The sequence below is a fragment of the Piliocolobus tephrosceles genome, chromosome 14 (assembly GCF_002776525.5).
Source record: "Piliocolobus tephrosceles isolate RC106 chromosome 14, ASM277652v3, whole genome shotgun sequence".
In the NCBI taxonomy this organism is placed as follows: domain Eukaryota; kingdom Metazoa; phylum Chordata; class Mammalia; order Primates; family Cercopithecidae; genus Piliocolobus; species Piliocolobus tephrosceles.
The window spans coordinates 25858959-25883046 of record NC_045447.1 but is presented as its reverse complement, the minus strand read 5'-3'; the positions used below and the strand labels follow the sequence as shown (position 1 = coordinate 25883046).

General features: G+C 39.1%; 1 protein-coding gene across 3 annotated transcripts in view; it reads right to left on the bottom strand.

Annotated features, from left to right (window-relative positions):
* The window catches only part of FKBP15 (FKBP prolyl isomerase 15), a 54813-nt gene that overhangs the window by 12465 nt on the left and 18260 nt on the right, over nt 1-24088 (bottom strand). For 2 of the 3 annotated variants that reach the window (XM_023223703.3, XM_023223702.3), the window contains 14 exons: nt 21872-22021; nt 20933-21001; nt 19015-19161; nt 16454-16596; nt 15918-15975; nt 12959-13066; nt 10896-10998; nt 10300-10406; nt 8716-8830; nt 7154-7263; nt 6754-6861; nt 6211-6305; nt 5235-5337; nt 1073-1244 (listed from right to left, as the gene is read on the bottom strand). In XM_023223703.3, coding sequence (XP_023079471.2) covers nt 1073-1244; nt 5235-5337; nt 6211-6305; nt 6754-6861; nt 7154-7263; nt 8716-8830; nt 10300-10406; nt 10896-10998; nt 12959-13066; nt 15918-15975; nt 16454-16596; nt 19015-19161; nt 20933-21001; nt 21872-22021 — 1588 coding nt within the window. The remainder of the gene's footprint in view (nt 1-1072; nt 1245-5234; nt 5338-6210; nt 6306-6753; nt 6862-7153; nt 7264-8715; nt 8831-10299; nt 10407-10895; nt 10999-12958; nt 13067-15917; nt 15976-16453; nt 16597-19014; nt 19162-20932; nt 21002-21871; nt 22022-24088) is intronic. The other variant, XM_023223701.2, reaches the window with a different exon arrangement.

The following is a 24088-nucleotide window of genomic DNA, read 5'->3' as shown; positions in this document are numbered from 1 at the left end:
CCAGGCACTGAACACTAATATGGAGGAGAGGACTTTACAAAGATGAGCAAAACACCATGCTTATCAAACTGTGATAAAGGTTATAATAATGCACTAAGGCCGGGCGCGGTGGCTCAAGCCTGTAATCCCAGCACTTTGGGAGGCCGAGACGGGCGGATCACAAGGTCAGGAGATCAAGACCATCCTGGCTAACACGGTGAAACCCCGTCTCTACTAAAAAAAAAAAAATACAAAAAATCTAGCCGGGCGAGGTGGCGGGCGCCTGTAGTCCCAGCTACTCGGGAGGCTGAGGCAGGAGAATGGCTTAAACCTGGGAGGCGGAGCTTGCAGTGAGCTGAGATCCAGCCAATGCACTCCAGCCTGGATGACAGAGGGAGACTCCATCTCAAAAATAATAATAATAATAATAATGCACTAAAAGATAAAGGATTTTTTTTTAAAGGATCAAATGTTCTAGAGAAAACCAGGAAAGCTTCTGAAAGAGGCAGACTTTGAAGAGGACTGAAGGCGAATATTGGTAACAGTAGGCATGTCAAGTCCAGAGAATAGCATGGATAAGAAGCAAGACAAGAACTACAGGATGAGCTGAAGAGCAGCCAGCAGGCTTGCTGGTATGGTCAGGGCCAGGATGAACTGAACAATATAATGGGAGATAAGCCAAGCAGGAGGGGCCTAGAGTGTCAGGCTGAAGAGCTGCAATCCATCCTCTAGGAAAGAAGAAACCACACCAGGAAGCATCTTTTTTTTAAACTTCCACTGAGTCATGAGTTAGAACAACACATTAACTCTTCCAGGCATTTGAAGCCAATCATAGGTACCAAAGATTTTGAAGCCAACACCTCCCCAAACAGAAGGGAACTGTGGCACTGATCAATTCCACATGAATAGTCAGTTCTTTTATTGTTCCTTCTGTAAAATAATCATGTAGATTTTATACTAGTCTCCTTTAATATTTGGTGCAGTCCTTCAAAAACTTCCTAAGCATTGTGCCAAAAAGATTGAGAGGAAGAAAACAGCTTAATTCCTTGAGTTTAAATGGCAACAATCCCAGCATCCCCAACCTAGTACATACCTGAGAGCTTTGCCTGCACTTTGGTGAGCTGGCCCCTGAGAAGATCCGTCTCCTTCAGGCTTTCTGTCAGTTGCATCTGCAGCTCTGTTTCCTTTTTTTGGTGAGCAGTCATTTTCAGCTGTAGATGAGAGACCTGTGCAGTGGCCGCTGCTAACTCCTCTGTCACCTTGGCCTGAATAATAACAAAGTATGATGTCACTTTAAACATAGGTGTTCTTCATGCAAGTAATGAACCAACCTCACATAACTCTATGTAGACTGAACTAGAAAACAGGGAGTTACGGCTGCCTTCAACCTGTATTAAACCAAATTTAAATTATGGGGGTGGACCATCTCGCCTATACAATTATATTACTACTATTATTACAACTCCTATACTATTGTACCTATACTAGTATACTTTAAAAAATTCTTTTTTCGAAATGGGGTCTCGCTCAGTCATCCAGGCTAGAGTGCAATGACATGATCATAGCTCACTGTAGCCTCAAACTCCTGGGCTCAAGCAATCCTCCCACCTCAGCCTCTGGAGTAGCTGGGACTACAGGTGCAAGCTACTATGCCTGGCTCTATTACACCTTACATACATTTTTACAGTTGTCTATTTCCTTATTATCATTTGTCTCTTCTTATTGTGTTCACTGTACCCACTTGTTTTAAATATATTTATTCCTTGCCTTATTCCAAAGTCTTTATCAGTTTTATAGATTACATTTAAAATCTGATATTTTGACTCTCCTAAAAAACGAAAATAAAGGCCGGGCACGGTGGCTCGCGTCTATAATCCCAGCACTTTGGGAGGCAAAGACGGGCAGATCACAAAGTCAGGAGTTCGACACCAGCCTGGCAACATGGTGAAACCCAGTCTCTACTAAAAATACAAAAATTAGCCAGGTGTGGTGGTGGGCGCCTGTAATCCCAGCTACTCCAGAGGCTGAAGCAGGAGAATCACTTGAACCCAGGAGGCAGAGGTTGCAGTGAGCTGAGATCATACTCCTGCCTGGGCAACAGAGCAAGACTCTGTCTCAAAAGAAAAATAAATAAATAAGTAAAACAAGAAAATAAAATTGTATATAAAATAAAAATAACATGCCACTGCTCTGCCTACGGGGTAACCATTCTTTTATTCCTTTACTTAATAAACTTGCTTTCACTTTAAAAAATAAATAAAAATAAATAGGCTATAAATGAGTATCTGAGAGTATATGTAACCTTTAGACTAAGCTTTAAGATATTTATTTTTGCTATTCAGTAGCCTTAGGTTTTCACCTCCTAAACACAGAAGACAATGAAATCTAGAACTTCCAGATATAGGAGTGGCTTTCATCTACTCACTGTCCTGCTTCACATGGCCTAATGAAAACAAAACTAACTCAGAGCTCAGAGAGCTTTGCATCTATTCATAGCTCAGAGAGCTCACTAATAACAGAACATGCACCTCTCTCACAAGCACTTGCAGCAGCTAAAACACTGGAAGGGACAAATTCCAAAGGCATGCCAATGAACTGGAGGGTCAGGTTAAGCAGAGTGGAAAATCACCCAAAAGCTCTTTTTATCTCAGGTCTTTAGCTAGAAAGGCCTATCAGAAGCATAAAAATTAATGCTGTCCCCCAAATGCACATGTACACAGAAAATAAGGGAATGGATATCATTATTTTTGAGTGAAAGGATTTATATTTTATGTTTGCTTATCTGTATTTGTAAATTTTCCAGACTGAATAGATGCAACTTTTATGATCAGAAAAAAGTGTGTGTGTCTGTGTGTGTGTGTGTGTGTGTGTGTGTGTGTGTATAGGTGTATTTATAATTTCTTTTGAAGGTTAGGGTATAATCAAGTGAGAAGGGAAAACACAAAAAAATCTACACAGTGGATGGGATGGCTCCCTGGTTCCTACCCTGGATCAAATTCTACTGCTGACATGGAGAGTGAGAAAAAGCAAGCAATGACAGGAGGAACCAAGAGTTCAGAAAAACAGTGAATAAAGCTTGCAAGGTAAAAGCAGGAAAACAGTACTCAAGAGAGATGGTAATTTGACACAGGAAAATAAATATAGCTGAATGGAAATGGGGTCCTATGCAGGTCTTTCACCCTTTCATTTCTGAGCCTTGGTTTGTCCCTCTAAAATAAAAAGGTTAAACTAAAAAGGCGACCTCTAATAGCTCTTCCAGTTTTAGCCATTATTCCACGATTTTTTGTGGTACTATATCACAATGAAAAATAATTTCATTCACCAAATATTCATTGAGCCCTTAACCATACCTTTCTGAGCGGTGTCTGAAGGCAGAAAATTGCCTCCAGGGACGAAAGGACCTTGCCCATCTCCCTTTAAAAGGAGAGATCACAGGAAAACTTCAGTGAGAAGTGGATCAAAAGAAAAAGAGGGGAGAGTCAGGGCTCAAAAAGTTTCACTGAAATAAAGATGATCAATTAAAACATATGGTACTTGGCATCCCAGTCATATTCATCATGAGATTCCCTCAAAAATTTGTGTGAAGCATGGTATCTATAACACAGTGGGTCGTGGCAGATACTAGCTGTGATTACTATTGTTGTTATTACTTCTACTGTTTTGCTACTATAAACAGAGCATCTACTGGGCTCAATGCATGGTATCAGACATCTCTGGGGTTTATCAATACGAAAACATTTGGGTAGATCACTGAACTAATTCAGGGGCTGGCAAACTATGACCTATGAGCCAAACTGACCTATTATTTTTGTAAATGCAGTTTTATTGGAACACATACACACACAAAACAGTGCTTCTCAACATGAGAATCACATGCTGAACTTCTTAAAAATGCTGCCCCTCCAGAGATTATGACAAAAGAAATCACTGACAGGAGCAGTAATTCCTACACCTGGAATCTATAGGATCTTTTTAAAAGTTCAGATTCAGACCCCAGCTAGATATACTAAATTAGAATCTCTGAAGGTTCAGGATTTAAGAGTATCTAGTTTTAATCAAGCACCCCAAGTGAGTCTGAGGCAGCCAGTGTTTGCGGACCATTGATCTGGAACAAGTTACAGTAATCATTTTAGCCCTGAATAGTAACAGTGAGGCCAAATAATATATTTAGATGCGTATAGGCCTAAAGAAAAAACAAACAAGCAAACAAAAGGAGTAAAGGAAAGGAAGAGAAGAAATAAAATTAGAGAAAGGAGAAATAGTAAAAAGTGCATTTAGTGGGTGGGGAGCGGTTAAGTGACTTCAGCACTACCTAATGATAACAATGTCACAGGCTGCTGATCTTCACCTAGGCATTAGGAGTCAGTCACATACATAAGAGATGGTACAAAGTAATGGGAACAGAATAGGGTCGGGATTGGACAGGGCTGTGCAGGATAAGGCACTGCTTATCTGAGAATAAGAGGTCACACATTACTTGCCTGGATTCTATGGCTAAGAGAAGACAAAGATTAGCATAAGACATAGTAAGGAATCCTCATTAACAGAATATGAGAAAGTGAGTAAACGCCACAAGTTACAAGTGTGTTCAATCTAACTTTTCATCAAGGAAAACATTAATATAAAATATAAATGATTTCTAAACCTCTGAAAAGAAAGACAGCAGATGAAAAAGTCAGGATCTCCTAGCTGATGAGTGGTAGCTCAAACAAGAAGGAATCCATTCAGGATAAAGAACGTCACTGCAGCAAGCGGGGAAGCGAGTTTCAGAATCAGCAGATCCCAACCCAAGACCTGCTAGTCTTCCTTAATGCTACTGCAGGAACAGGTCAAAATTCCTAGTTTTGAAAGGATTGAAGTCAAATAGTAGTACTTTAAAATGCTTTGGCAGACACAGATGAAGGAGCAAACAATCTTAAATTCCACTAAAAAGAACCTACACATCTGTTACCTGGCATAATGGAAATTTTCTGTTGATTTTGTCAACAGAATAAATTTAGTTTCTAATAAGCTGTGTAATTCTTACCTAATCAAATTACTAAGATCAGTGATTATTTTTGAGTCACCTTACTGCAAAGTATATTATAAAACAGAAATGTAGATGATGGATACATGAAAACCTGCTGGGAGATTTCTAGTTCTTTTTGCAGTGATGGCAAAAATTCTGTTGGAAAGCCGACTGGTGAGTATGTACATGGGACATTCCTTAGCTCCACCCATCCTGACCTGGGCTTTTCTCTCCCCAGTTGCTTTACCTTCTCTTGTTCAGCATGCAATACTCTTGCCTGTGTGTTTTCTGTGGCAGTCTGAAGTGAGTTGTTCCTCTTCTCCATCATCAGGTTACTCTGCTCAACATACCTGTGAAAGAAATAGGGAAAAAGAAAACACTTATCAAGCACTGAGCACAACCCAATGCCCATTCTGTCCTCATAACATTGCTGCTCTATACCTTCATCAGAAGCTATCTGAAAGCATTTTCTTTTCCTTAGATCTGAAGTATTGAGATCTAAAGAAATCAGGTTGGAAGCAGGAATCGGGGCCAGCAGTGAACTATCCTGAATAATGGAGAGGACAAGAATGTGAAGGGTGTGTGATAATGGGAATGAGGAGGAAGAGACAGGTGTAAAGAGGCTATAAGAAAGAGGGAAGAAGAGAAAGCCACTCCCCCAGCTCTGTCATGTGGGAGACAAGAGACAGCAGAGAAGAGAAATATGGGAGAATGATTTTTTTAAGTGAAATGCTGTGTTGTGATGTGTTCCATTCACCCTCCCCACACATCCCTCCAAATCTTCAGAAGTATCTACAAAAAATACAAAATCCTTAGGTTTTATATGGGAATCAGTGAAGTTTTGTCTGAGTTCTGGTGGATAAAACCGAGTTAACCCACACAGAAGAGAGAAGAGTTGACACCAGAGTTCTGTAAGTAATAAATAGTACCAGTTTTAAAGATAAAGAAACTAGGGCCAGCAGGAAGCAATAACATGCCCAGAGCCACAAAATGAATGAGGGTCAGAGCAGGAATCAAACACAGGTCTGCCCTACATCACAGCCTACTGAGCTCCTTCTACTGCAATGCCTCTCAGAAGACAGGCAATAATTCACATGACAGGCAGGAAACAGAAATGGCAGAAATATATACGTACTGCCCTAAACAAATACGTGTACTTAAGCTGGGCATATACACAATAAACCCTTTTGTCCATCCTAGCCAGGCCCCGTACCTGTCATTACCTCTGATTTCGTTCAATTAGTTCACTAATCTTGTCATTCTGTTCTTCTATCCGATTGCTCTTTTCAAGGATTTCTTGCTTCAATCTTTCATTTTCCTAAATTCAAAATATATGACGTACAATTTAAGTGTCTTAAGAGAAAAGTGCCAGATAGAAGAGAATCAACTTGAACTGACAGGTGACACTGTTAACATATTTTGAGACAAAACATCAGAACTTATGTCTACATGTATGTTAAAACAACACATCAGATTATACCTGATGGATACAAATCACTAGGTCCAATGAACTGAGTGAACAAATGGCTAAAAAAAAAGAAGTGAAATTCTGAAGTACGGTCAAAAAAGCAATGTTTCCTTCAGAATATATAGTGATAAGTCACTTGGATGGAATTAAGCCATAATGGATTTTCTAGAATTGTCTAACCCAGTGTAGCATTTATCACAGGCTATTTCTGGGGTGGAGGTGCTAAAGGGTAGTACCTCCGGGAAGACAGCATGGGTAAGACCTTCAGCCTGAGTGGTCTGTTCTTAATCACCCTCACCTGAATGATTCGCTGGATGTTGCTCATAATCATGCTTGTTTCCATTGTAACTGACATGCTAGGAATAAGCATGGAATTGCCAGCACTATGTTTCTGTAACTCTTCAACCTACAAAAGGGATACCAGAGAGACCTTGTGAGAAATTATAAAACGAAGAAATACAATTTACCCAAGATTTGACCCCGTTGTTAAGGGGGTTAATGAGTTCCTGAGACAATCTCTAACTGTAAGTTAGAGTTTTCTGCAAGTAACTGGATCTCAACATAATTAACTGTCCTTGTAGTGATATAACCTCTAACTACTACCAACACAGGAAACCAAAAAAGAGTTTACCTATAGCTCTGGCTGCTCCCTGTTTACATCCCCACTTTCAACATGGCCCCAACCCTGACTCAGTCACCTTAGTCATGAGATGATCCATTTTATCAGCCACTTTGCTGACTGCCATTCGAATTTCAGTGTTATGTTGCCGGGCTTCAGTCATGAGAAATGAAGCCATATCACCTGATCCTAAACAGATATAAGCCAAAAAGAAACTTATGAAACTGGAGCAGAGGAAACTGTATGAAGAAAAGCCAGTAGCTCTTCCAGTAGAGGAAAGAAAGAAATTAATACTTCCATACACTAGGAAATGCTATAGGTGACTTCACCCTGTCAGAAGATACACCGGAGAGAGTAGAGGCAAAAGGGCTTCAAAGTAAACAGAAACTAAGCTGTGTTCATGCAAAATGCATCAAGGGCTACATCTGGTCCAAGTGCACAAATATGCCCACTTTGCACTGCAATAGCACTGGCAGCACAGATTGCTTTCCCGTTCATCCAACTGCATGCCAGCATTGTACCAGGTACAAGGAATACAGCAGTAAACAAAACACAGCTTCTGCCCTTGGTGAGCTCTTAGTCTGGTTGGGAGACTGACATGTAAAAAAATCATTACAAGAGAGTGTATTAAGTGCAAAACAATGAACCATATACTAGGTATAAAAGTAGCACAGAGAAAAGCACGATTAACTCTTTGCTGACATGCATACATAGTTGTGTTTGTGGGAAGAGAGAAAAGAGGGACAGAGAATAGTCAGGGAAGGCTTCACAGAGGGAGATGACAGTTTTGATGGATGAAAAAGCATATCCCAGATGGAGAAGGACAGAGCTTCCAGATAAAGGCTACATCCAGGAAATCCTGACCAGTCCAGAATCACAAATTATGTTGCAGGACATACTGGCTTCTTCCTACCACTGTCCTAATACCAAAGCTGATTACTAAACAGAAGACAAACAGCAGAACAAGGCAGGATTCCATCATAGCAGTTTACACTTTATCTTGGTTTAGTTTTTTTACATTAGATACTCATACTTGTACATGCATACAAAAATATCTGAAAAGTTACCCAAGTAACTGTTAACAACAGTTTTCCAAGGCCAGGGGGTTTATGGATGGGAAGGACAGTAACTTTTCACTTTACACCCTTTTGTTTTGTACTGCTTGACTTTTTTATAAAAGTCTCTTATTTTCATAATTAAAAAATTTTAACAGAGTAGCTTTCATTAGAGATACTAAACACCTATAGTATTCAACTTTCTCCCAATTTCCTCCAATGTTTTGCTCTTTTACTATTGTCTCTAAACTCTAGCTATTCTAACAGAGGAATTAAAAGGGCCAGGGGAGAATATCCAAGGAAGAAAATACAGCATGGGGACGTAAGGAAACATTGGGGGATGATGGAAATGTTCTAAAATAGGATTGTAGTGATGAATGCACAACTCTGCAAATTTACTAAAAAACTTTTGAATTGTACATTTAAAATGAATGAATGTATGGAATACATATTATACCTCAACAAAGCTGTTAAAAAAGAGAAGAAACAATGAGTAGAGAGCTGTTGGAGTAAAAATGAAAAAGGAGCAAGAAGAGGGAAAGCACAGCAAGAGCAAAGATGAGAAACTGAGGGATTCACTTCCTACCTTGGAAATGGGGAGGCTGAGACAGCGGTGCTGGGTACAAAGGCCGAATGGGCTGCAGCTGGGAGGTGACAGCAGATGCCTGGGGATAAGCGTAGGCTTGCATACCTGCATAGGGCTGAGAAACTGACGAGTTACCGCTGCTTGATAAAACGTTCATGTCTTTCTTTTTTGTTCACGTTTTTCTTCGGTGGAATAAAGTGGATGAGCTGGGAGGAGACTCAAACTTACTGAAGCTAGAGATGGGTAAGATCTGGGTTTGGTAGTGGGTAAGGACTACAGCAGGAGAGTTACCTATCTAACCCAGGGGAAACCAGTCACTAAAATCCTACCCAGAAACTAAAGAAAGTGTATCTTGGGTCACTACCCAGTCATCTGGTGAGATGATTTAACTAAGTAGGGATTCATTCCCCACTATCAGGTCTATTGTCTAAGAAGTTTTTAGATTAATAAACTCTGCTTAGCTTCCATTGAGTTCAAGGAAGAAGTGCTTACTGAGATTCCAAACCAAATCTGCCAGTTTCCAAGGATGCCTCTCCCCTGCAAGATTCTGAAGCTAATCTGCAAGACCAAGAGCTCTCATGTTCCTCTGAACCTCAGCCACCTCAATTGTAAGAGGAAGATAATAATATCACTTCATAGGGCTGTTGTATGGACTAAATGAAGTGAGATAGGAAATGTTCTGAAAAGCTGGTAAGTTACAGGCCTGACAGATAGTAAGCGTTCAATAAACAGTAGCTTTTATTTTAACGAGGATGGTTACTCTTCCTTGAAATAAGGAAGTCTAGCTCATTTCCAGGGACAGATATAACTACCCATCCACTTAAAAAAAATTCTTGTCTATAGGATAGTAATTCTCCAGGGAGGAGAGGAGGGATGGGGAGAAAGAGGGCAACAGTGGGACTTTTTCCAGTTTTGAGACTCCCCATCTTAATGAGGCATAGCCTAGCTACCATTACTCCCACACCTCCATTAAGCATCACCAAGGAGTGAGCCGCTGTTATCAGTGACAATATGTCTTATCCACTAAGTATGTTGAGGCAGAAGAAAGGGTCTGCCCCTGGCAAACAGGCTGCTGCCATTGTCTTCTGTGGATAACAGGAAAAAAGCCTTCTTTAAGAAAAGTTTACTAGATAGCAGAATCCAGTTACATTTTCCATGCGGTTCTGCTTTTAAATTATATCATTCTGCTGAATTTACTGCAGAATGTTAGCCTGTCAACTTTTGGTAGAAAATACAGAAGAACATGAATATACACCCTTCAACTGGATATGTGTGGAAAGAAAAGGAAACAAACATTGATTGGACCTTTATTACGTTGTAAAGGGGCTCTACTTGTTCTCTTTACATTGTAAAGAGCCTCTACTAGGGGCTCTACTTGTTCTTGCATTTAATCTTTATGACACTGGAACACAGGTAATCCTTTGCCTGGTTTAGAGATGAGAAAGTGGTAACCAAGGAAGGGGAAAAAATTACAAACTATGACTTTGGGGAACTGCTACTGTATGAAATGTACACGAAGAAGAAAAGACTGACTAGAACCATGGCAAATTATAGGATATAATTAATACGGTTATAAATCGTTACCTGAAAGGATTGGGCATTTCCAGATACAGCTGAGTGGGAATCGAGAGATGCAACTTGCATTAAGGCAGCAGAAGGTGCCTGGAGCCCAGAAACAGATGCCTGAGGTGCTAAGATAAAGGGAGACGTTTTCACTGTTATCCACCCTTGCTTCTTGGTGTGAGTCTGGACTAGCACCTTACATACATCATGCTTCAGACTCAATTATTTTCCTTGCCTAGTCTCCCTACACTCAGCTCTACTGCAATCTCAGGAATGAGCCAATGGAACGAAACTGGGTGCTCTCATGTGCTTCTGACTCAGCCCTAGGATTCCATCCGACAGGAAGTACAGAACACACCCAGGGAGATGTCTCAACAGCTGAGTGCAGATTTCCAAAACTGACAGTGCAACACAGCAGAAGTCACAACCAGCAGCCAGGTCTATCTCTAGGTGTGAAAATGTCTTACCCAGGGACAAACTGACAAGTGTCACACTCTTAACATTTACACTTTAGTCCTCAGTACTGAAACAATGCAGCCTAACAGTTTAAGGAACAGCGATGATAATTTTTGTGCTGACCCAGTTCAAGGCCACAGAGCCTCAGAGAGGTTCCTTACCCTGTGAGGTCATCTGTGGTAACACTGGATGGGCTGGCTGAAGAGAGGGCTGGATGGACGGAGTCACCACAGGCTGCCCACCTCCTCGCAGAGCGTTCACATCCTGAAACAGGAACGAGTGTTTGAGTTACTCTGTACAGGGTCCCTCATTGAAGACTGAGGCTGACTGTCTGCCCTAAACCTGCTTCCAACACAGGACTTCTAGGCAAAGAAGAGGAAGGAAAGGTAAGCAGAAGGCCAAGAGTTGAGGGTGTGGGTTGTGGAGAAAAAGTACTCTGCTATGCAATAAAGTAAGAGTCCTTCTCCCTGTAAATCATATTGAATAAGTAAATATAGTTCATTTCCACAAATATTCTAAGAGGTTGATGTTCTATTGTCTGAAGCAGCTAAACTAACCACTCTTCAGAATATATCATTTTCCAAACCAGTAGCTACCTTAAGACAAATCTAATCTATTCCCACAAAAAAAGTGGTCTTTTGCAAGAAATAATCCAGCCTCTTCCCTTCTGACAAATCATCTCCATAGGGCTCAAGGTACTCAATGAAAATCAGATAACGTAGGATTCACAGCACCTGATTAACATGCTATATTTAGATAATATAGTTTTAGGATGTTTTTTCAACAATCTTTCTTTTCATAAAATCAAAGCTATAACTCTAAACAAAGTTATTCTACATCCTCCTGCTTCATATAAGAAACAGAAAATCTTGAGGCACAATATTGACTGTAATCTGCTATGCTATAGTTCAAGGACCAAAGTTTTAGACATTCTTTTACTTTAGAACTTCCCCTTGTCCCCTTATATTCTCTTCTAGAAAAACATCCCAGTTTTAGATTTCTACAGCTCTTAACAAACCTAAATGTCTAACAACAGAGTGAAAGGAATATAATAAAATGATATAATAGAACACTGGGTTTCCTTTAAACCACTTTATTTACTTAAATCATTTATGTTAACGTAAATGTTTATGATATAGCATTAAGTTTAAAAATTAGGTTACAAAGCAATATATAAAGATGAATGCCCTCTTTGTTCAATATGTTTCTTTTCTATAATTTTAAAGTATTCTAAAATGAATAAGTAGCATATAAAATTTTTAACAAAAACATTCTTATTTAAATTGCATTTCCAGACCACAAAAAAATTAATCCTATAACAATAGGCCTCAGAAATCCTATCTTCCTTTAAGATGTTAAATCTACACAGAGCTTTTGCAAGAATAAAACAAAAATGTAAAATATAAAGTATATTCCAGAAAAAAATTTTTTCAAGACCATCACCCTTTCCTTGTTTTCTATCAAAGTAAAAGAATACTAAAAATCAATCTAAGTTACATATTTCACTTCAATTGAGAAAGGACGATTTTATTCAATAAAGAGCTAACCACTGGAAAATAATCAAGTTAAAATTAACTTAATACATACACCAAATTCCAAATGGATTAAAAATTTAGATCTAAGTATAAAATATTGATAAATATCTTTAAAAATACATGTGATATTTATAATCTGAAAGTGGGGAGGCTTTCTAAGCATGTGAAAAGCAAATAACAAGGGGAGAAAATTGACAGATTTGAATTCAATAAAATTCTTGAATGCTAAATAGAAAACAAACACAAAAATACCACATACAAAGTCAAAAGATATACTAGTTGGAGCTTTAGTGATAGGCAACATCAGTGAGAAGACCAGCCTTTCCCAAAAGAATCTAAACATTCGCTCAACACATATGAACAGAGAGCACCTGCTATGAACTGGGCATCATGCTGTCCAGAGAGTGATCTCTTGTAACAATGGAGATTCTAGTAAAGAAGGCTAAATTAACCACTGAAAACTGCCCAGTTCTTGTAAAAGATCTATCAAATTGCTTCCATCTCTCAGGGGAAGTACTAATACCAGTAGAAACACATGTACCAATACCAATCTGTATCATTTTGCATATTAGCCCTCTAAATAATGATTCTGCCTTAGAGGCAGAAAACACAATCACTCCAACCAAATGAAATAGAAAGATGATGGCGACATCTCTACTATTCGTTCTAATACAGCCAGGGGGACATACTTCGATTTCTGAATCATTGGAATCCAGCTGTGGTGGAAGGATGGGCAGCATGGGCTGGCCCATTTTAGCCATCCGAGAGATCAACTTGGCTTTGACTGCATCGGGACTCTAAAAAGAGAGGAAAGTCAAAAAAATCACCTTCAGGCAGCTCTATCCCTTTGGCTTTTGTATCAAATCCTTCAACAAATCCCCCTACCATATCTATTTAAAAACATACCCTCTAGAAAATGAGAATCAAAGATTTCTTGCATAGAAGCATACATGGATCACAATTAATAGCAGTGAAAATAATTCCCTGTATCTTTGGAATGGACAAAGTAGTTTCACACGTATTGCCTTTCGATCAAGTCTCCCCAGCAGGCAAAATTAGTCTTATTTTACACATGAAAAACTAACGTAGAGATGTTAAGAGAGGGAGGCATTTTAGATGACAGTACCCTCACTCAAAAGCCTGAAGCAATTCAGTAGATAGATACGCAGAAGAGATCTGTGAAGAAAAGGAAACAGGAGCTCTTTGTTTTAACTTCAGGTTAATTTAACTATGACTTGGCATTAACTACACACTAGACCCTGTGCTAGAAGCTTCCATTAACTGGTCCAAAATTTCAGAATGGCAAGTAAGTACACCTGAAGGTGCACAACATGAGCTATTGGGTGTAGAAGGAAATGATCATAACCTCCATTTTTATTATGATTACTTTTTTTTGAGATGGGGTCTCTATCACCCAGGTTGGAGTGCAGTGGCATGATCTCAGCTCACTGAAACTTCCATTTCCCAGATTTAAGAGGTCCTCCCACCCCGGCCTCCCAAGTAGCTGGGACCACAGGCGCTAATTTTTTGTATTTTTGGTCGAGAACCCATGTTGCCCAGGCTGCATTTTTAATATTTTTAAGCTACCAGTGTAAGACATTGAGTTTGCTTACAGGGACTGGTGGTACTTTATGTACATAATTTGTCAATAAACATATACTGGGAGTGTGTGCTTATTTTTTCTTAACTGATGATGTATCCAAAAAAAGTTGGATACATCAGGAAAGGACTAGTTATATAAACCATATGCACACAATGGAATACTGTGATCTACAGATTAAAATGAGGAAGCTCTCTATACACCAACATGAAAAGATTTTGTATTTTTTATATAATATAGTTATATGGAAAAGGCAAGGTGCATTAGAGTATGCTACTTTGTGTGTGTGAAAGGAGGGAGGAATAAAATATACATTCCTACTTGCGTGCACCTGCATAAAGAAACACTGAAAGAATATATAAGAAACTAATAAAAGCAGTTACCTAAGGGGTGTGAGATGGAATAGGGTAGATAAGGACAGGAATAGAAGTGAGTCCTCACAATGTAGATCTTGTTATATTGTTTTGATAACTGTGCCATATAAATGTAATTACCTATTCAAAACAAAGATAAAAACTTAAATGGAAAAGAAAAAGAAAGGTGGTTAATTTCATGTTATGTAAATTTTGCCTCCATTAAAAAAAACAAACTTGTTTAAAAGAAAAAAAAAGAAAAAAATAGTTGGAGGCCATTAGTCTGCCAGAAGTTACTATAGCTTAGAAATAGGTAACAAGAGTTGTTATGACTAGAGTACAATGGAACCAATATTGGACCATTTTGGTGATTGTTCAAAGATCTGAGATAATAATTATTCTTCAATTTTCCTCTGATTCTTTGATTTAACCTTCTGGGTTTAGGAGATCATTTCAAAACAATTATTTGCTTAATAATTCTGTTGGATTGAATATAAACAAGTAAACTAGGGTTGGAGAGATGCTAGCACCAATTTCACTCCATACACCTAATCTGTTTCCCAGTGCAGTAGGTGAAGGCCACAGGGCTTTAGAATTTGAAGTGTCTCAGCCACTGTCTGGTCCACAGGCAGCAAACTCAGAAGCCTTCACAGACCAGGCAGGCCAGCAGCAAACTACCATATGCATCCTTCTTAAAGGCATTCAAATCCAGATTTTACTAAAACAGCATGCTGGCACTCTCATCTTACAACCGGGGAAACACAGAGGCTCAGTGTCCTGCTCAAAATCAATCAGCTGGTGAATTAGTACAGAGCTCCTCTGTGAGAATGAAAGTATGAAGATATGTAATGTTAGCAACATTTATGATAATAACAAGAGCTAATGTTTACTGAGTACTTACAATATGCCAGACACAATACTAAAAACTCCATAGGCATTATTTTATTTAAAAGTCATAAAAATCTATTTGAGATAGGCAACATCTCCATTTTACAGATGAGGAAATAAACATGAAGCTTAGAGAAGCTAAATTGTTCAAGGTCACAGAAAGCAAGTAGAAGAGAGCGCCTAGGATTAACCACTAACACAATCCTCGGAATAAATAATATTTCTAAAATTGAAGTGTACTTTAACTGAGAGAGGCTCCTCCCCCCGTTGAACATCAGTCTGATAATAATCACAGTGACCACTTATTAAAGACACACTAAACAAAGGCTCTGAGCTCAGCACTTTACAAATTATCTCTAATCCTCACAAAAACTGTAAAAAGGGGCTATGAGAATGAGTTCCTTTTAACTAATGAAGAAGCTGAGGATCACAGAAGTTAGACAATTTTCTCAAGGCCACATGCTTATAAGAATCAAGATTTGAATCCCTATGCAGAAGCTGAGGCTAACTTACACTGACTCCCAAGTAAGGGGAAATGAACAAAGTAACCATTGATTTAGCCTAGAAACTTTTTAGCCTCTTAACTTTTTTTTTCTCTAACCTACCATATCCTAAGCACATAAAACCTCAGCACACTAGGGGTGAGGGAGAAAAACTTTTTTTTTTTTAAGGAAGAGACAAGGTCTCACTATGTTGCCTAGGCTGGTCTTGAACTCCTGTGCTGAAGTGATCCTCCTGCCTCAGCTTCGCAAAGTGTTAGGATTACACGTGAGAACCACCATGCCTGGCCAAGACTCTTATACTTACTGCATTTATTGCAAGTTGTTCACTGAGGGAGTTAGATTTGGTACGAAGAGCTGACTCCCTGAAAGCAAACAGACCATATTCCAAGATTGAAAACAACATCCAGAATCACAAGTCCAAACTATATTGGATAAGCAAATTGTTTTTTTAAATGTGTGCCAATTTAATGACTGTAAAACAGAATTTTAACTCTTCTTTAGTTTGCATAATCTTTGAATGCTAGTAAAATTGAACACCTTTCCATCCAAATGCTTATTATTTACATTTTTTCCATGAGCACATAATTTTGTATTTATGCCCTCTGCTTAGTTTTCTTCCAGAATTTTGTAAGTATTCTTCTGAGTTAGTGCTTTTGAGGCCTATGAATATTAAACCTTTGTCAGAAAAATCTGAAGCAAGTATTTTCCCCATTTCCCTGATCCCGTTTTTTCCAGTTATTTAAAATTATTTTAGTTTTTAACTATATCTCTATTTCTGAACCCCTCTAAGAATCATTTTTACGAGCCATAAAAGAGCTTGATAAAATTGGAGTATCTTACCCTGATTTGAAAGGTATTGGTGTGGGTGGTGACACAACAGGATCAGCAGAGAGGCTGTCACCACCAGGGATGGGAGACGGGGCTGCAGAATCCCGGGAACTAACACTGTGCCCATCAGAGCCAGAATCTCTGGCAAACTTCACCTAGGGAAAGAGTCATCGCAGGTGGAATAGGCTACAAATACCCTTCTCCTTTCACCCTCCTTTAATTTTACTTATTCTTCATTACATAAGCCATTACCTGTTCACTGCAGGCAAATCAGAAAATGTAGCTCAGCCAAAAAGACAAAGGTAGTAATCACCTGCAATCCAACTACCATTATATTATCTGTCTCTGTATATACCTTTTACAAAAACGGGCCATGCTGTTTTGTAACCTGTTTTGCTCACTCACTGACATATTAACCTATTTCCATATCATTAAATATTAATTTGCAACATTATTTTTAACTACTGAAGAGTATATTTAACTTCAAGGGTCAGCCCTTCACTGCTATGATCTATAGGAAAAAGTCTCCAAAGGATTTTAGGAACTAAAGTCATAAATACATATTCTATTACAAAGTGTATTTCACCAATTCCTCACTGTTAGACATTCAGCTTATTTCTATCATAAACAATGCTTCCATGAATAGCTTTGTATCTGTATTTTTGTACATAATCTTAAATATTTCCAAACTATAAATTAGTTAAAATTGTTGGATAAAAGGGATGCTCATTTTGAAAGCTTTTAACCCATTTATGCCAAGTGTTCCATTATTGGAACGTTAAGCTTGTGGGAGTAATTTATATCCTACTGCTCAAGGTCATCACCAAGGTCTGATTTTTCCCAAAAATTTTGCAACTTCCAGCATAAATGGGTTAATAGATACCATTAAATTTCCCGTCAGAAAGAGTGAACTAGTTTATATACCACAGTAGTGTATAAATCTTTCTGAACACTCTTGCCACACGGGGTATCATTCTCTACCAGCCTTGTGAATTTAATATGCAGGTCAATTTGTCATTGTTTGATTATTGGTAAAACAGAAAAATTTGTATTTCATGTGCCAGTCATGATAGACTCAAATTGGTTTGTCATCTATCACCAGCCATGATTTTTCAAACTCAAAGGAAAATTGACAGAGAATATAAAAGTTGTAAAAAAGCAAAAAGGCAGCAGGTCACATGTCATTGAAAGAGGGCTAGAGCAGCCCAGCAGGATGAAAGTGTCCAGTTAGGAACGGTTAGGAAAGCATCAATGAGAAGGGAAGCACATCCTTTCTCTGTGGCAGGTATAACAGCCATAAAGAAGATGACCATAGTATTCCCTATTTGTATTGTATTTTAGAGTTTACAGTAACAAACCCTATCACATTTGAATCTAACAAACAGTATAAAGCAAACAGGATCATCTGGGGGCAGGGAACAGGTAGTATTAAGTTGACTAAGCACAATTTATTGCATAGAAACTATATATATTCATGTTAAGTTTTTTACATGGTACAAAAGGTACAGTGACAAAAAGTAAAACTTTCTGAATTCCATTTCCACTCTACAGAAAAAAAAATCACTTTTAATGATTTCTTTTAAAGCTTCCAGGAATTTTCTATGAATATATGAGCATGTATGTGTGTATTACATGTGTGTGTATACACGTATATGTACATATGACTATGTATATGGATATGTATATGTGTATACACACACACACACATGCACACACATACACATGCACATGAGACCATACTATCCACAATGTTCTGCAACTTGCTTCCTTAACAATAGATTTTTCATATTCTTTAAGAGCTACATAAAAGTCTATGAAAAAAAAACATAATTTAACCAGTATCTTAATGATGGACATTTAGGTTGTTGCCAGTTTTTGGCTACTACAATGTGGCAGACTTAGTCGTAGTAAAACATACACACATGCAATCTTCGCATACTTATGTAAAGATATCAAGTTTGTAGCCATAGAATCACTAAGTAAAAAGTATATACATTGGGCAGGAGTCACTATTTTATAGACAAAATAAAATGCTTAGTGTGAAGATGTGACTTTCTTTTTTTTTTTGAGACAGAGTCTCGCTCTGTAACCCAGGCTGGAGTGCAATGGCACGATCTCATCTCACTGCAATCTCCACCTCCCAGGTTCAAGCAATTCTCCTGCCTCAGCCTCCCAAGTAGCTGGGACTACAGGCGCCTGCCACTAAGCCCAGCTAATTTTTTGTAGTTTTAGTAGAGATGGGGTTTCACCACGTTAGCCAGGATGGTCTCGATCTCCTGACCTCATGATCCGTCCACCTTGGCCTCCGAAAGTGTTGGGATTACAGGCATGAGATGTGACTTTCTTAAAGTCACAACCACTTCTAGACTCTGAATAGAGAGCCAGGAAGGACATAATACTTTGATCCTTAGATTTCAAAGCTGTTGCTCTTTCTGACTACTCCATTTCTACTTTTTCAAAGAAATCTATGTCTTCAGAACCTAGTTTTCAAATATCTTCATTTATTTATTCATTTAACTAGCAAAAAGACATGTAGAAGACTCATCAAACAAAACAAAGACAGTTTCACTCACCCGCCTAACCTCCACCTCAAACACCAGGATCGAGTCCGTTGCTTGAGTCCAGCCTATTACCCCTTCTGAGCCAACAGCACAGGCTGGAGGGACAATAAGCAACCGCTTTCCTCCTTTTTTCATGCCCAGCATTCCATCCTCCCAGCCCTTTAAAAATCAGATAGGAAAAGTTCATCAAACAAGAAGCTCCTCAGAAGACAAAGTGAAGTACAGGAGCACCAGGTTTCACTTATCCACACTTTCAGGTTTACTCAGTGCCTCCAGAGGTCGGGTCTGACTACTGCCCCGTGTTGGTATAAGAATATCTAGAAGACACCTTCTAAACCTACTTGTAAAAGCAGGCATATCTGGGGTTGCATGAAATATATTTAGCTTAGATGATGAGAGAAAATGGGAGGAATAAAAGAAGAGCAGTAAGAGTAAGAAAAGCTATCATTAAAAAGCATGTTTTTGGCCGGGCACGGTGGCTCACAGCTGTAATCCCAGCACTTTGAGAGGCCGGGATGGGTGGATTACCTGAGGTCAGGGGTTTGAGACCAGCCTGGCCAACATGGTGAAACCTCGTCTCTACCAAAAATACAAAAAATTAGCCAGACATGGTGGTGCACACCTCTAGTCCCAGCTACTCAGGAGGCTGAGGCAGGAGAATCGCTTGAACCCAGGAGACAGAGGTTGCAGAGAGCTGAGATCATGCCACTGAACTCCAGCCTAGGTGACAAAGCAAGACTCCATTTCCCCCCATCAAAAAAGATTGTTTTCTAGGAAGTGTGGAAAGTGCTTTACATGCATGATCTTGTTTAAGCCCCTCCAAAAACTTCATAAGGTTGTCAGGATTGTCCCCATTTTACTTCAATAACTGAAGCTTGTGGAGGTTAAGTACCTAGCCCAAGATCACACAGTTAGTAAGTTGTTAAGCTAAGATTCAACATTAGATCTGTCTAGGTTCAGGGATCAAGACTTAACTGCTATGATCTATTGGAAAAAGTCTCCATAGGATTCTGGGAAAAGCGGTCATGAAATGATGGAGAGAATCCTTTTACCACACAGATGAATGAGTACAGCACAATGCATCATCACTACTATGTCCTGACACTATAATATACCACATGTGTAAAACATTATTTTATAAAACACCTGCACAGTTAGTAAAGAAAAAATTCACAACTTGAACGTAAGTTCTCAGATTCAAATCCCAGTGTTCCTCCTGCTATCGTCACAGTTGCCTCCCACAGTGATTGGAAAGTGCTGATTCAAAGCAACCCAGACAGATGAGATTCAACCCTTTATGACAAGTTTCTAGAATAAACTGTCTCACCTTTTCCCCTACTAGGCTATAGGAAGGATGAAATAACATGCTGTGAGTCATAGAATAGAAAAGAAAAGGTCAGGACTACAGAAAACGATTGTAACCATCTTCAATATAATGTCTCATAGATAAAAATATCCCAAATGCAATGTAACACATTTTCCCCTCGTATTCTTCATCCAGGCATTTCCAGATGTCAAAAAGATACCCTGATTAGAAATCCCACAGGCCAGGCGCGGTGGTTCACGCCTGTAATCCCAGCACTTTGGGAGGCCGAGGAGGGTGGATCACCTGAGGTCAGGAGTTCGAGACCAGCCTGACCAACATGGAGACACTCCATCTCCACTAAAAATACAAAATTAGCTGGGCATGGTGGCACATGCCTATAATCCCAGCTACTCGGGAAGCTGAAGCAGGAGAATCACTTGAACCTGGGAGGTGGAGGCTGCAATGAGCTGAGATCACACCATTGCACTCCAGCCTGAAGAACAAGAGTGAAACTCTGTCTCAAAAAAAAAAAAAAAAGAAAAAAAAAGAAATTCCACACAATTTAATCTGAGTTAAACCCACTGCAACTGATAAAACCATAAAAAAACACAGTGCAGCCTTTACCTTGATGACTTTTCCTGATCCTAATTTCAAGCGAAGCAACTTATCTTTGTTAGCAGTGGAGTCGAAAACCTGCAATTTGATTGAAGGAAATGAGGCCAGCCAATTTCAAAAATAATAATAACCATTATGGCATTCAACTAACTACATACCAGCACAGTACTTCTGGAATAGGGACTGTCAAATACACTCAGAAGATAGTTTCTAAAGGACCTGGAATGTTGGATGACATCATAGCTAAAGGGTGTTATCATAATGTGTATCTCTAAAACAGTGATTTTCCAGGTTTAGGAAAAAAACACATTCCTACAACTATGCATTTAAGCATTTTTCATCCACAATATACTTTCAAATAAATCATCTCATTTTGATGCTGACATTAACCCTGCCGAGTAAGCAGAGCAAGATCATTAACCTCCATTCACAAATGGAAAAAAATAAGAGTATAAATGACTTGATCAAGGTCAAATTAGTATATAATTGGATCTTGAATCCAGATTTTTCTAAACTCATAAAGGTCTTTCTCTCATATAATATATTGCTTTTAAGGGCTTAACAATATTAAAACACAATAAGCTCAATGTATTTACAGTATCTACTATAAGAAAAACTGTAAGGAGGGTCTAAAAAGAAGTTTTAAGACTTAATCCCATAAGAATATATTCAAGTGTAACACTGGTATAGGAGCATACACATGAACAACTAGCAAAAATAATAGTACTTGGGAAACTGGTTCCCACTTTCCCTAAGTTGAAGTGACAGAGTGGCACTGAGGCTCTTTTACACATTCACATTTCATAATGTGCCCCCAAAGCAATTGCAGTGTCTAAAGTGGGGCTCCTATTTGACAACAGCAACAGTTCACAGTAATAGTATCTTCCCTGGGAATAGCCCTCATGCTATGTAAGTTTACAAAAGAACTTGCAAGGTGCATTTTCTTACCTGGCCCAGCACATGATTCTGAAAGAGCCAGCCGGTATAGGCCACTTCCAGAGAATCTCCAACTTCTACAGCAGGGCCTTCTGCCACAATGAGGTCCTGGGAGAGCACTGCATCCAGGGAGGAGGTACTGTTGCACTTAGCAATGCACACCTGCAAGACAAAATCGAAGCAGCATAAATGTAGTTTAAGCTCAGTAAGTACTCATTCCTTTATTGCTATTGCTCTTTCTCAAATAGCTTCATCCACTATCAAAACAGATTACATGTTTAGAAATAAACCAAATGAAAGTCAGTTATCTTGCCAGGAATCAAAGTGTCTAGGAGTATGGCTTTGTAGTCAGAATGTCTGGGTACAGATCCAGGTACTGCCACTTATTAACTTTGTGACCCTGGCCAAATAATCTCTATGTACCCAAGATGGAGATAATGCTTCACACATCTCATAGGATGGTTATGAAAATTAAATGAGCTAATATAAGTAGAGTACTTGACAAGGTACCTGGCAAATAACAGTAAGTACTGAATAAGCATTAGCTATTGATTATGATACTGATTTACTGTTTCAGTTTTTGGGAACCTAGGAAAGAAAGGGGAGCGTCGAAAAAATGTCAAAAAGCACTTCTAAAGACTGCAGTAGAAACGGCATTTACAAAATCATGTTGCAATCCCAGAATCCACCTCAATGCCACCTACAGATTTGGCCATATTATCTTAGCACAAATCTTAGACAAAGGAGTCAGACGCATCTTTGTGAATAATTATTCTATTCATGAATAATTATCCTTGGGCTTGTGTTTTAACATTATTAAGCCCTCAAAAGCAATATACTATGAAAGATCTTTAGACTATGAGTTTAGAAAAATGTGGATTCAAGACCCAATTTTATCAATGTTTTAATATAGTATCCATTAGAAACTTGTTGCTCATTTTCTTTTAAAAAGTTCCAGAGGCCAGGCGCGGTGGCTCACACCTGTAATCTCAACACTTTGGGAGGCCGAGGCGGGCGGATCACAAGCTCAAGAGATTGAGACCATCCTGGCCAATATGGTGAAATCCCATCTCTACTAAAAATACAAAATTTAGCCAGGAGTGGTCGTGTGCGCCTGTAGTCCCAGCTACTCGGGAGGCTGGGGCAGGAGAATCATTTGAACTGAGGACGCAGAGGCTGTAGTAAGCTGAGATCACGCCACTGCACTCCAGCCTGGCAACAGAGCAAGACTCCATCTCAAAAAAAAAAAAATTTCATTATTGCAATCAAATAAAAACAATGAGGCATCATTATTTTTACCAAGTGATGAAGACCAAAAGAAAAAAAGGATCATTCTAAATGCTGGCAAAGGTACAATGAGAAAATTGCTATAAATGTGAAATAGTACAATCTTTCTGAAAAGCAGTGTGCCAAAGTGTATTAAGAACCTAAAAATAGGCTGGGTGCGGTGGCTCAAGCCTGTAATCCCAGCACTTTGGGAGGCCGAGACGGGCGGATCACGAGGTCAGGAGATCAAGACCATCCTGGCTAACACAGTGAAACCCTGTCTCTACTAAAAAAATACAAAAACTAGCTGGGCGTGCTGGTGGGCGCCTGTAGTCCCAGCTACTTGGGAGGCTGAGGCAGGAGAATGGCATAAACCCGGGAGGCAGAGCTTGCAGTGAGCTGAGATCCGGCCACTGCACTCCAGCCAGGGCGACAGAGCGAGACTCCGTTTCAAAAAAAAAAAAAAAAACCTAAAAATATCTGGACCTTTTGACCGAACCAAATCACTCACTTACTGAAATAAAGCTTATGGAAACATGTAGGGAGGAAAAAAGGACAGACTTCTATATAACATGCTCACCTCGGTGTCATTTATTGCAGAGACAGAAAACAATCTAAGTGCATAACATAAGGTAATGATTACATCAATTAAGAAACAAATGTTATGGGCTGAATGTTTGTGTCCCCTCCGAATACTTACACTGAAATCCTAATTCCCAGTGTGATAGTATTAGGAGGTGGGGCCTTTGGGGGTAAGTAAGCCAGGAGGGTGGAGCCCTCATGAATGGGATTAGGGACCTTATTAAAGAGATACCAGAGAACTATCTCACCCTCTTTCTACTATGTAAGGATACAAGAAGAAGATAGTCTGCAACCCAGAAGAGGGTCTCACTAGAACCCAACTATGCTGGCACCCTGATCGCAGACTTTCAGCCTCAAGAACCATGAGAAATAAATTTCTGT